At 37.9% G+C, this 12802-nt stretch overlaps 1 protein-coding gene across 1 annotated transcript in view; it reads right to left on the bottom strand.

Moving 5' to 3' along the window:
- EPS15L1 (epidermal growth factor receptor pathway substrate 15-like 1) overlaps nucleotides 1-12802 on the bottom strand; it is a 34386-nt gene that overhangs the window by 19889 nt on the left and 1695 nt on the right. The window contains exons 5-19 of the mRNA XM_009997801.1: nucleotides 12231-12293; nucleotides 11205-11330; nucleotides 9625-9684; nucleotides 9055-9291; nucleotides 8422-8579; nucleotides 7862-8018; nucleotides 7083-7145; nucleotides 5565-5650; nucleotides 5133-5205; nucleotides 4443-4604; nucleotides 3452-3649; nucleotides 3000-3164; nucleotides 1501-1627; nucleotides 1328-1378; nucleotides 820-956 (exon numbers count right to left, since the gene is read on the bottom strand). Coding sequence (XP_009996103.1) covers nucleotides 820-956; nucleotides 1328-1378; nucleotides 1501-1627; nucleotides 3000-3164; nucleotides 3452-3649; nucleotides 4443-4604; nucleotides 5133-5205; nucleotides 5565-5650; nucleotides 7083-7145; nucleotides 7862-8018; nucleotides 8422-8579; nucleotides 9055-9291; nucleotides 9625-9684; nucleotides 11205-11240 — 1710 coding nt within the window. The 5' untranslated portion in view covers nucleotides 11241-11330; nucleotides 12231-12293. The remainder of the gene's footprint in view (nucleotides 1-819; nucleotides 957-1327; nucleotides 1379-1500; nucleotides 1628-2999; nucleotides 3165-3451; nucleotides 3650-4442; nucleotides 4605-5132; nucleotides 5206-5564; nucleotides 5651-7082; nucleotides 7146-7861; nucleotides 8019-8421; nucleotides 8580-9054; nucleotides 9292-9624; nucleotides 9685-11204; nucleotides 11331-12230; nucleotides 12294-12802) is intronic.

Raw genomic sequence — 12802 nt, 5'->3', positions numbered from 1 at the left:
TGAAGACCCTTTAGATAGATACAGGCATTGATAAGGTCTCCCCTAACCCTTCTCTTCTCCAGGCTGAACAGTCCCAGCTCTCTCAGCCCTTCCTCATCAGGGAGATGCTCCAACCCCCCAGTCATCATTGTTGCTCTCCCCTGGACTCTCTCCAGTAGTTCCCTGTCTCACCTGAGCTGGGGAGCCCAGAACTGGACCCAGTTCTCCAGATGTGGCCTCACAGGGCAGAGCAGAGGGGGAGAATGACATCCCTTGACCCACTGGCCACACTCTTCCTCATGCACCCCAAGACTCCACTGGCCCTCTTGGTGGCAAGGGCTCATTGCTGGCTCATAGATAATTTTCTATCTACCAGGAGTCCCAAATCCTTCTCCTTGGAGTTGCTTTCCAGGAGGTCCACCCCTAACCTGTACTGGTGTTCTGTGCTGTCCTTCCACTGGGCTGGCTCTAGTGCCTGTTGGTGGCTCAGTGGTCCTTTAGCCAGATGAGTTCCTCCATCTAATGCACTTTGTGACTGCACAAATGGAAAAATGGATGGAATGGAGGGAATGGTGAGATGAGTGGGTGCTGGGGGGTTGGAATTCCCAACAGAGAACAAAAAAAAATAATCCACTTAATTGCATCTTCATGGGGAATATGCATCACTACCATGGAACTGGAAAGAATAAACTGCTGATTGCTCTAACAACCCATATAAAATTAAACATTTCATCAGTTTGGGGAAAAGTACCTAATGATATTTAATTCCTTTCATTATTGACAGGCTTATTGTCTGAAAGCCAAAGAAATGTATGATGTGGAGATTTAAAAATTACTGACCTTTGAGGGTAAAGTGGGTGGTTTTGTGAATGGATCTGAGGTAAATGGGTCACTCTTCACCTGCTTCTTGAAGAAATCCTCAGGGGCAGAAGTACGAAATGGGTCACTCTCCTTAAATGGATCCCCTCCAAATGGATCTAGGAGGAGTATTAAAAGGTAAAGAGAATGTTGTTGCACCTAGTGTATCCAGAATGAACCATGCTGTGTTTGGCCTCACACTCACTGAGGTCATTTTTCTTATAAAAACACAAAATTATTTGGTAACTCTCAAACTTCCAGATACCTCTCCAAACAGGGTTTAGTTCAAACTGAGTTTGAACAAGTACATATTTATATTAATGTTATGGACTTAGCAAAGAATTACATGCATGTTATTAACACACCGTCAGGTTTCTAAGTTCCCACATGCAAAACCAAACATCTGAAGCCAGGGAAACCTTGGAAATCTTTGTGTTTGGGCTATAAATTATTTATATCACATCTGTCCTGTCATCCAAAGGGCTATTACCTGCTGGAGCAGGTGGCTGTTCTGCAAAAGGATCATGCTGGAATGGGTCACCTATGCAGAATAGAAAAATAATTTGTTTAATCCACTATTTAGCAAGATCATAAAGGTTTGTGAAAGTATCATGTACTCTACAATTGGTCTTCAAGGTCTCAGGTAAGCTACTGGTCACTTACTGCCTTTGAAAGGGTCTGCTCCCTTGAATGGATCAGATTTGAAAGGATCTTCTGACTGGAATGGGTCTGTGTGCAATTCCTGTGTGTTATTGGTAAACATCAAGGCTTTATTCTTAAATGGATCATCCTAAAAATTCAGAGAAGAAACATTACAGCAACTTACTGTATGAAGTAAAATGTATGAATAAAAGCTCAGTTACTCATTTAGCAAGAGTTCTATGGAACTATGGAATTGTTCAATAACCTCAAAAATTACTTCCTAAAGAACTTTCCGAGTAAGCGGCTTCTAAGCAGAATTACACAACAGAGAGAAATATGCAACAGAGAGAAATATGCAACCTCAGACTACTCAAAACATCAAAAGTATATACAAATAACAGTAAAATCTTAAACTATTTGTCATATTAATATATTCAGCTCTCAATTACTTAAACCAAACTAAAACCCCAACCACCACACTACCAAAATATTTTTCTCTCCCAGTTATTTCACAGCTCAGCTTCAGGTAAGACAGTTATTTAAAATAAAATTATCCAGAAATCAGCTGTGGATTACAAATAGAAATTACTACTGAGAAGCCACACTCTTGATAACTCATTGCTGAGCTTAAGGCTTCAGATACAGGAGACACCACAAAGCATTGCCTGGCAGGAAGTGTCATCCCAACATTTTGAGGACAGGGGGGACAGTCTGGCAGTGAAGGCCCAAATTACAAACAAATCCAGTGCAAACAAGTAGCAAAACTCCAGCTATGTAACATCTTCATCACAGTTGTTTACATCTCATACTCATTTTTATCTGGTTTGGGTCTCTTTGAAGAAATCAGTCCTTGCCACACGGTGCACACAGCACCTGTACAACAGACCCCACTGCCAAGCCAAGCCATTCAGTTCCAACATAAGAAACATCCAATAACAACTAACCCCCTGCCTCCAGCACCAGGAAGATCAGATATTTCTTTCATCTCTTTACAAAATACAAATGAAGTCTTAAATACTTCTCAGAATAGCAGGGAGGGAGGTGGGGAGAGGAGGAAGAGGAAGGAAGAATTAAGAAACAGGAAAGGAACACAATGGTTTAGAAAATTTACTATGAACATACACTGGGGTTTTCTTCCAGTAAGTGATCCTTCTGTTTTGCAAGTAAGAGAAACATCTGGAAGCTTCCACTGGAAATGAAACTTGTTTATGCAAGCCATGCAAGCACAACAACTAACCACTGAAGTGTTCTCAGAGCATGACTCTTGATGTTTTCCTGGGTTTTATCTCTTTTCTTCTTTTTAGCATTTTGTTTTTACAGAGAAAGCTAAAAGCAGTGCATAAAGGTATCATGCCTGCTGGAGATTTATTAAAACACTATGACAAGATTTATATTTAACGTCATACTACACTCATAGTAAATACTGTGCTTACAAGGATTCTGGAAAATGTTTTCAGATTAGGTGCAAGTAAAAAACCTAATTATTATAAAATACACAGAACAACAGTAATTTTTTTTACCATAGCTCCATAATGGCTTCTGTCTGCCTGCCCAAGGCCTTCACTGATGTCTGCTAAGTTTGTCAGGCTACCACCATGAATCCCATTTAGAGCTTCATTATATTCTTCTATACTCTTATTCACTTCTTGATGACTGTCTTGAAGTTGAGAAAGTTTACTTCTTGCCTAAATAGTGAGAAAAATGCTTTAGTTTCTTCCACATTCAGTAACACTGTCATTCTCAGTCTTATTAAACATGGTTGCCAGACAGTTACACCTTCCCCCCCCCACCAGAACTGAGCTTTTCCTGACTTAAACTAGGACTTAATCTACTAAAGCACCAGTAAAAAAAGTAAAAAAATACTTACTGCATGTAACAGTATTTTTTGCTCTTCTGGAAAACAATCTTTCTATTTGATGTTTAACTCCTACCCTTTCAAGAAGCAAAAATTTGTATAAACTACAGTGGATACCTGGTTTATTTCTTCTTGGGTTGATTTTAGAGATTTGATTATTGTTTCAAGCTGCACTTTTCCAGCCTGGATACTCTGCTCTAGCTGAGTTTCTTCTTGCTGCAAGTGATTCAGCTCTGCTTTTGCTCTGTTCAGGTCATCTTCCTGTGATTTTAAATCTGATTCCTGAGATTGAATCTGCATTTTTAGTGATGAAATCTGAAACAAAATATTACAAAAATCAGAGTGAAATTTTTAATAACAGAAAGTTGTAAAGCAACCTATCAATTGCTAAGGAAATTAATATGAAGAACTGCAGACTTCTTTTTATGTTACATAAAAAGCTTCATAAAAGCACAAAGGGCATTCAATAAACCAAAAAATATTAAAATTTTAAATGGCCCAAATACCACACTAATTATAAAGGTAATTAAAAGCTGTTCATTAGATGGTTGCCATATAGTTTTCAGAACTTGGATCGTTTAAACATCAGTCAAGTATTATAAAGCTGATTTTTAATTCTGGTAAGACTTAATACAGTTGCACATGTCTCTCCCTACACACTTTTACATGATCTTATACACTAGTTTTTTACAGGAAAATAACATGCCAGCTACACTGGCAATTGGATCCCCCTGAAAACCCACTTTTACCTCAGAATATTAACATGAGGTTCACAGTGATCAAAATATGCACCACTGCCCAGGGACTGTCTCAGAGGTCAGGAATAATGCTTCTCAACTAACCTACTAGGTTGAATCTATTTTTCATATATTCACAGAGCAACAATAATTTCTGTAGAAAGGGACCCCTGGAGATCATCTGGTTCAACACTGCATTTATGACCTTTATGAAAGGTATTTAGATTAGCAAAATCCTCTGTATTTGTGTGGAAATTGCTATCTATGGTAAAAATGAGTAAATAAAGCAAGCCTATTCATTACACAAAGTGAATTTCCTTCAACAAGAGACGCAACACTCTTCAGCATGTCCAGAATTAACATACACTCACCACCTGTGTTTCTTCCTGGCATTTTTGCCTTACATCATTCAGCATATCCTTCAGTTTAGCTTTTTGCTGGTCCATTTCATCCAAACGGTCTTGGGCATCTTGTTTTTGAGCCTCAAGCTCTTGCAAGTTACTTGCCTCCCTGTCTAAATCATTTTGCAGTTCCTGAGGGAAATTCCACAGTTAGTAACTTACATTTAACTGTTGTCTTAGAAGAATAATCAATCACAGACAAACAGGCTGGCAAACTCCAAAAGATCTCCTGCCATACAGGCTATGGTGTGTAGGTGCTGCACAGGTGTGTTTTGTTTCTGCAGGAACTTGCATGAGACACCAGGAAACAAATCATGGCCCACAAGATGGAAAGAGACTGGGAGACAGAGCACTTGTAACTAAGCTATCCTAATTATCAAAACCAATACTCTTTGAACAATGATTTGCTAAATCACAGTGCTAGCCTAGCACTAACAAAAAAGGCATCTTAAGCTCTTCACATATAATCTTCTCTTTAGATAAACCAGCACCAGAAGGAAACATTTCTGATGGGAGAACAGGAAAATAAAGATCTTTCCATAACTTAGAGGGAAGTTCCACAAAAGGAGGAAAGAATTGCTCAGAGGCAACATAAAGAATGAATTCCCCATGTATTATTTTAGATTAAAATGAAAACTAATAAGGATAAACAGTTTTTACCTGAACTTCATTGGTTTTCTGTCTTACTGATTCTTCCTTCTCCCTAATGTCCTGCTCTAGTGAGTATTTTTCTCTGCAAGATAAACAGTTACATGTATTCTTGATTAGTTAAATAACACAATACATGCTCATGCAAAAATCAATATTATTCTGGTAACACCAGTCCATATTCTGATATATTCTTTAAAGGAGTAAAGGTGTATACGTATCAATTATTCTTTGAAAAACACTATCTGTTCCATAATCAATCTTCTGAAGTCACCTGGTAGAAGCCAGGCTGGCTTTACACCACTGCGGGATGTCAGTGGATTTGCCACCAATTCCAGTGTCAAGCAAATACTGCATGGAAACAACAGTAACCAACACACCAGTACTGAACACTGGACTGGTTCCCTGCTCCAGGATTTTCTGTTAATAATCCACAACTATTACCTCTGTAGCTGTGCAATTTCTTGACTAATATCATCCAGTTCCTTCACACCTGTAAATTCTCCTGATCCAACAGAACTTGAGCTGTCCTGTTAAAAATGAAAGAGTCTATTAAAATGCCAAGTGGGAACAGCAGGTCTTCCTTTCCAAAGGCTGAGGACAAAGGTGGGACACAATTCTCATTATCTGCATTTGTAAAATTCTATGGGAGACATAGGTGCTTATGCAACAACCACTGAACATGCAACACAATTCCAGCTGTGAGTCAGGAGAATCTTCTCTAAGCCCATTTAGCAGATGGGACAGTCAAAATACACAGCAGTTAAAGAACATGCACAATGTCAATGAATAAACTGCAGGCAGTGGTAGAATTAAAATACACAACCTAAAAACTCAGCTCTATTATAGTCAATAGCAAAGGTTCCAGGAAATTTGATGCAATCAGTGGGTAATTTCAGTCTCCTCAAGCCCTGCCACAACTTAATGACCATTTCTGCAATTACACCCCATGTCCTGCAGTGCAGGTCACTTCTACAGCCACTCAGGTGTAAGTGAGGGAACATGCAGAGGAAATCCCTTGCTTTTTTGGGCAAGAAAATTATCATTTTAAGTTCTTAAGAAAGAATTTCAGCATTTAGTGCAACATTTGTCATTATTCTAAAAAGGGTTCCTGGTTATTTGAAAAAAAATCAGTGCAACTGAGCAAAAACTGCAACACTTGACTCTGCTAGCATGACAAATCAGGAGATTGAACATATTTAAAGTGTTTTAAAAAAGAAGAAAGTACAGTTAGGTCACTTCGAGGTTGTTGTGGTAACTGCAGAAAGTTTGCCTCTATTTAAATATAAAAAGCCAACAATCCAACCAACAAATCACAAACAGCACAGTAAAATGGGATGTTTTTTGCAGAAACAATAGGTGAACATCCAGCTTAAATAAGTTAACGTTCTCATTTTCAGAAGTGCATTTCCTTTGTGATTGTGCCATTAGATAATCATTAACAACAACAATCCAGACTTTCTTCAAGCAAATCAAAAGCTTCTGATATCCCTTTTATATTTTCAGACTAGATACAGATGTGCTGAGACACCTCTACCATAAGAAGGTGCTACCAAATCTAGTACAAAAGAAGTTAAAATGAGCTGCTGCATTGTTTAGGTTAACACAGCTGAACTGAAAACTCATCTGCTCTGTTCACAGTTATACAGTTTATGCCAGATTATACTCAGCTAAAACCACAGTAGATGGAAAAAAAAAAAAGATCCAATGAACTGGAAATAATGGGAAGCAAAGAACTTGTTGATAGAGCCATGAATCTCAGATTGCTGAAGGAGCAACAGCACCAGGTCAAAAGCCACTGTTCACTTCACACCACTGTGACACTATCATCAGGCCAAGAGCAAGTGTGACAAAACACAAGATCAATGAGATGGGAGAAGGTGTAGAAATAAAAGCTTTTCAAAAGTTACAGGTAGCACACAGAAACAAATTTGCATTCTTTTGGATGTCCCAGTTACTCACACGACGCATTTCTGTTAGTGCTGAGATCTCAGTTCCTACAGAGGTCAAGTAACCTGACAGAGTCTACAGAAAAAGGATATAGGAAAAAACCTTAAAAGGACCAGAGCAGCAGCAACAATTCACATTATTTAGGGGCTCAAAAGTTTTCTGGTTGGGGGAAGTCAAAATAGGAAAGGGAAATTCTGTATGATGTATAGAAAAGATGAAAGTACTGACATAAAGCACTTAAGCATTTAAGTTTCAAAAAGACATCAACACACTTGGGGGAAGGAACAAGACAGGGTTCAGCAAAAGACATTCCATTAAAATGGTGTTAACAGTGACAGATACAGGACTATGAACTCTCATGCTACAAGGGATGAGTCAACGACCAATGCCCAGAAACTAAGGAGGTCACTTATTTTAGCCATCAAAAAAGGTCTATGTTTTCATGGGAGGAACTTGGTACTGATAACAGTCAGGTACATACTTCTAAACCAGCTTTTAACAGGCCTCTATGAAAATCCCTCCTCTACAACTAATAAGTATTTTTCATGTTTGTCTTTTCTCAGGATTATTATTCCTTTATTTATGGAGTGTTCCAAGTGTTCTATTACATTATTCTTTGCTTATTGTCTTGTGTTGTTAAAACTTTATGTATTTTCAAATGTTAAAGAATTTCGTAAGAGGAAGGATAAAACCTGGCAATTCTTTACCATAATGTTGCAGAAAATAATTTTACAAAAACAATACTCAAAGCCCATGAACTCAGTATCACCTATAAGCAATCACTGACTTACCTGAATGGGATTGTTCCTCTCTGTGGGAGGGATCATATCTGGGGTCAAGACTTGTGGAGGATCAATCCCTTTACTGACCTTCTGTTGAATGAGATACATTGCTAGTGCAAACTGATCTTTGCTTAACTTTCCCATCTGCCTTGTGTCTGCCAAAGCCCTGGTAAAAAAAAATAGATCATACTTATAAACAAGAAAAATACCACACACTTACATGTAATTTTCTTTTGATTCAGCCTGATCAGAGCCTGCTTATTCTAAAGAATGAGTTCCATAGACAGAGTAGTACTTCATTAGACATTTAACTAAATAAACCAGCAGTACTCCTGAAAATATTGAGAGTATTAGAACTTAAAAAACCAATCATAATTCACAGACTGACTTACACATCCCTCCCAGAACAGCAAAGTATTTATTTCTCCCTTGTTTTTCCAGGACAAAGAAATGAGGTTGGTTTTTTGTTTGTTTGTTTGTTTTTTAATGTGAGGATCCCAGGTCTGGCTGGATCATCTGACTTCCTAGATCAGCAAGTTACAAAAGCAGAGCTTCTGGGGAATTCTTACCATATATGTGCTAGAAGATTCTGAGACAGGCCTGAATGCATGAAAATGTCTTTTACTTCTTGGCCACTCACAAAACCATCCATGTCTGTGTCTGTTTTGAGGAAAATCTCATCGTATCGCACTTTTTCAGACATGGGCACAACCCAGTTCACAGGTGGCTGCAAAACAAGATTGTGGATTTCAAATGAAGATCAAGTCTTTCTCCACACATCCTGCACATTCAAATCTGATTGGTAAATAGGTATTTCCCCTTTTCCTGTGAATGTTTCATACTTTTTATCTGAATTCTAAATACTGATGAGCAATTTATCAGTTGAAAAACATTTAGCCTTTGGAAATACAGACACAAACACAGGAGCTTTAGAATGCAGATTAATGATTTGATTTCTTTGGTATTAGAGCAGACACACAAATAAAACCTTTACCTCATGGTCACTCTGACTAAAACTTACCTGCTCTTAATCTGTTCTTCCATGTCTTACCATTCTCATTTCATTCCCTCCACCCAAATCACCCACCAACACATTTTCAGAGAAGCGCTCACGAGGTAGAAATCAAAAAGCAGTTCGTGCCTTGTTTAGTGCCACAAAAAAGAAAATCCAAATAAAACAGAAGAAAAACAGAGCTTTGTACCTGTGCTTGTTTGATGCTGTGCTTGGGAGACAAACTCCCTGTGCTGTTCAGACTGTTGTCACTGCCATGAGATGGGGTAGAACGGAGACTGCCTTTTGGTGGAGGACTTGCAGGGAGAACAGGAACTGCCCCAGGGAAGACAGGGGTCTTCTTTCTTTTAGAAGGTGGTATGAGAGAAGGGGGTAATAGTGAAGGAACTGGCTCTTTCTCAAGAGCTCTATAAACCAAATGCATTGCCTGCAAAGGCAAAAAGGTCAGATAACATGAATAATTAGAAGTAAAAGCAGCACGATTTTCCAGTGTCAGTCATTTACATATTAGGAAAACAAAGGCAGTAAGATCAGAGGTGTAAACCAGAGCAGATAACTTTGAATGTAATTACAAGAAGTCCAATCTTGATTACACAGGCAAGAGTCAAAAGATGGATTTGAGAAAGATCATTTAACAGCTCCATGTGAACATTTAGATTAGAACAGTCACTAGCAGAGAAAGCTACAAAGCTCCTGAGAGAAAAACTGAGCTACTTGCTTTAGCAGGCACACTGTGAATGGAGAATTTAAAGCAACCTACCACAGCAAATTCATCCTTGTCCAGGTGCCCATCTTTATCAATATCACTGAGATCCCAGACCTACAGCAATTATGACAAAAATAAGTTATATTTTGTGGTTTTTATGGTACTAGTCATCACATCAAGCATGATCTCTAGAAGCTCCTAATAAGACTTTTGTGAAGCTCATATTAGTTACATTAGACCTGGCTAAACATTCTGATGAAACAGCCTGGATTAGAGTTTTCCGGCAACATGAATCAACACTGGCTCTAACAAATTCTGGATGCAACACAGGCAGGTTTTTCATCTTCCTGTGTTGCAATTAAGGAGTCACCAAGCTGACTCAAAATATCCAGAGGTGGCTTTTAGAATTGTCCAGAGGGTATGAGCTAGCAGATTGTCCCAATCTGTCTTACAAGGAAGTTAAAATATTTTAGAAAAGTCAATACATTTCTTATTTGAATTCCATTCCTAAATTTCTGGTTTTCATTTTTAGTCAAATTAAGTATGTCCACCCCATGAATTTACTACAGGAGAGAATTTAAGCACCTATCAACTGTAATTCATGATTAGGTTAAGTCAAAGAAGAGATTTAGAAGGACACAAAACTTTGTGCACTCTGGTCCTGAGCCACCAGCTGGCAGTTTAATCATCAATATGATTGGAGTACAGTGGAGCGGACAGAAAGCTGAGACTGAAGCTCCCCCATCTGAACTCCATTCACAACTTCATCACTAGATCCACATGCAAATTAAAGCTAGTTCATTTATCTCCTTTGTCCATTTCCTCAGTCCCCTGTCTTGCCAACAAACTTTTCTGGCACATGAAAAGCTTCCCGCATTTCTATTGTGACAAGAAAAAGATAAAATCCAAAGCCTTTCAAGGCTGAGAACTTCACAATATTCAAGCACAGAACTAAAATGAGTCACACTTGGATTTTGTAGATAATACAGAAAAAGAGGCAGTTCTTCCTGATGCAAATATGTAACACAGATTTGCACAGGATGCATTCATTCTCAGTCAGACCAATATGCAAAACACTAAAGAATACACACATCTTAAATTGAAGCAGAAAAAGACTTCCAGGTTTGCTTCCTTTGCAAATATGCACTAGCTACACTAACCTCAGATCCCAGAAGTATTTATCAATATACATGAAAAAAAACACTTCACAATTTGACAGCTACAACAAACTAGGGTGTTTAAAAGTATTCTCTTGTACAAACAGTAGTTAGATTTAATGATACATCTAATAACTTGCATTTGGAAAAATGACAAAACAATGGGATATAATGTTATAAAAGCTATTACAGTTTAGGAGAGCTTTGTTTTTAAACAACCAAAATCAAAATGTGCAGCTCTTTAAGTGAATACAGAAATAATGAAGCCAATCTACTCTAGGGCCCAAATTACTACTGTTATTCTTATTTCTAAGTGGAAGCCTTCAGAGCCTACTTAATGTTCTTGTTTTATAGCATGCACTTGATGTAAAAATCTCAGCCAAAACCTGACTATGTTGATAAGTTACATTTAAATATTTAACATTACAGCTCCAAGAAGTTAAATAGAGAATAGCTAAATCTAAACAGCATACTTACCCTTCCTAGGATATCAAGAGGTAGCTTTGAATTCATCAGAACTGGTTTTACTTTGTCTCCTGAAAGTAAACCATTTACTGGCAAAAGGCTTTCAAAAATACCATCAAACTTTGCTTTTTCTTCCACCTAGTTGGTAAGAAATAGCCTGAATAAGTAAAAAAGTGTGCCTGTGTGAGTGTTGAAAATGAGATCTTGCAAGAAATTCAGATTGGTCAGTTTTATTAATTCTAAATTTCCAAGCTTTCTTGCAAGTGCCACCATGTAAATCCCATGGAGCTGGATTTAGTAGCTAAATTTCAAAGCTAAGGTCATGATAATCATAAGATTTTAACAGGCAGCATCCCAGAATTATTCCTGCAGTGTTTTAAAAGGACAATGCATTCTGATCAAAATACTGCTAACCCCATTTTAAACCAACTTGGACAAATTCTGCAGAACTACAAACTGTTCTTCCCAAATAATTTGCTTCTTACTTTAAAGTACAACATACAAGAACAGGGAAAAAAAAAAATTAAGCACTACAAGTAATTGAATTTCTACCTTTTAGAACATATTTGCATTTCAAAGTTAACTAAATAGAAATATTCCCATGTATGTATCAAAAGTTACTTTTTTCCCCATGATTCTGTGTATCACTGAATACTAATTAGAACATATGAACCCAAGCTTTAAATTAATACTTCAGGATTGATTTGGTGAAATGCTTTGCTGTTCTCAGTGGGGTTCCTTTATCCACACATGAAAGTGCCCACTAGTAGGGTTCTGGACAAAATCCAGGCAGAAGATTAAAACTCATTGTGTCTTAAAAATATCACACCAGGGGTTGTCAAAAGCTTGTTTAATACTCATTTCAAATATAAAACTACAGCTCAATATTCTCTATTGTGCACAAGTTTGCCATCAGAAAGGGAGGGCTTCTAAAATGGGACATACATTTGATACAAAGTTCTCTGACAAGGAAAGTTACAGACAAGGAAAATATTTGCTTTCAAAGAATGGATGGAATGTGCCAGCTTTTACACTTACCCTAACAGCCCAGTGAGTCTCTGTTGAAGGTGGTGTGATCAGCAAAGGACTGCTAGAGTCATGCTAAAATTAGAGAATTTTTTATTTATATGTATGTATATAAAAATACACACACACACATCTGCCTTTCACCCTTATTGCTTTAAGAGATGGTTATAGACACGAAGCTTAACTACACTGAAAAAGAAAGGCTGCACATGTCCCCAGATAAAAAATCAAGTCATATAGATTCATATTCTTACAATTCTTTGCTAAGGACATGAGGTGCAGTAGGTGCCCAACCACAGAACTGATACAAGCTAAAGGAGACTCCACAGCAGCTACTGCAGGTAAAGCTGCAGCCTAAAGGCTTTACCAAGGGCTCCTGTTCACCTAGCCCAAAAATAATGTGTTTTTTTTTTCTTTTTTTATAAATACAGAGTTCAGCCACATCTGCTTACTGAACAAGTTGACCATAGTTAAACTTGCACCAGTTTTTCAGTGCAGGAAGGGACTGGTACTTAACGTAATACACTCAGGAAGCCAGGCCTGTGGCAGCCGGTACTGCTTCTGTCTTCCGGAAAGGTCTGACA

This window comes from Chaetura pelagica, unplaced genomic scaffold (assembly GCF_000747805.2).
Source record: "Chaetura pelagica isolate M959 unplaced genomic scaffold, ChaPel_1.0 scaffold595, whole genome shotgun sequence".
In the NCBI taxonomy this organism is placed as follows: domain Eukaryota; kingdom Metazoa; phylum Chordata; class Aves; order Apodiformes; family Apodidae; genus Chaetura; species Chaetura pelagica.
This window is presented reverse-complemented; position numbering and strand designations above follow the sequence as displayed.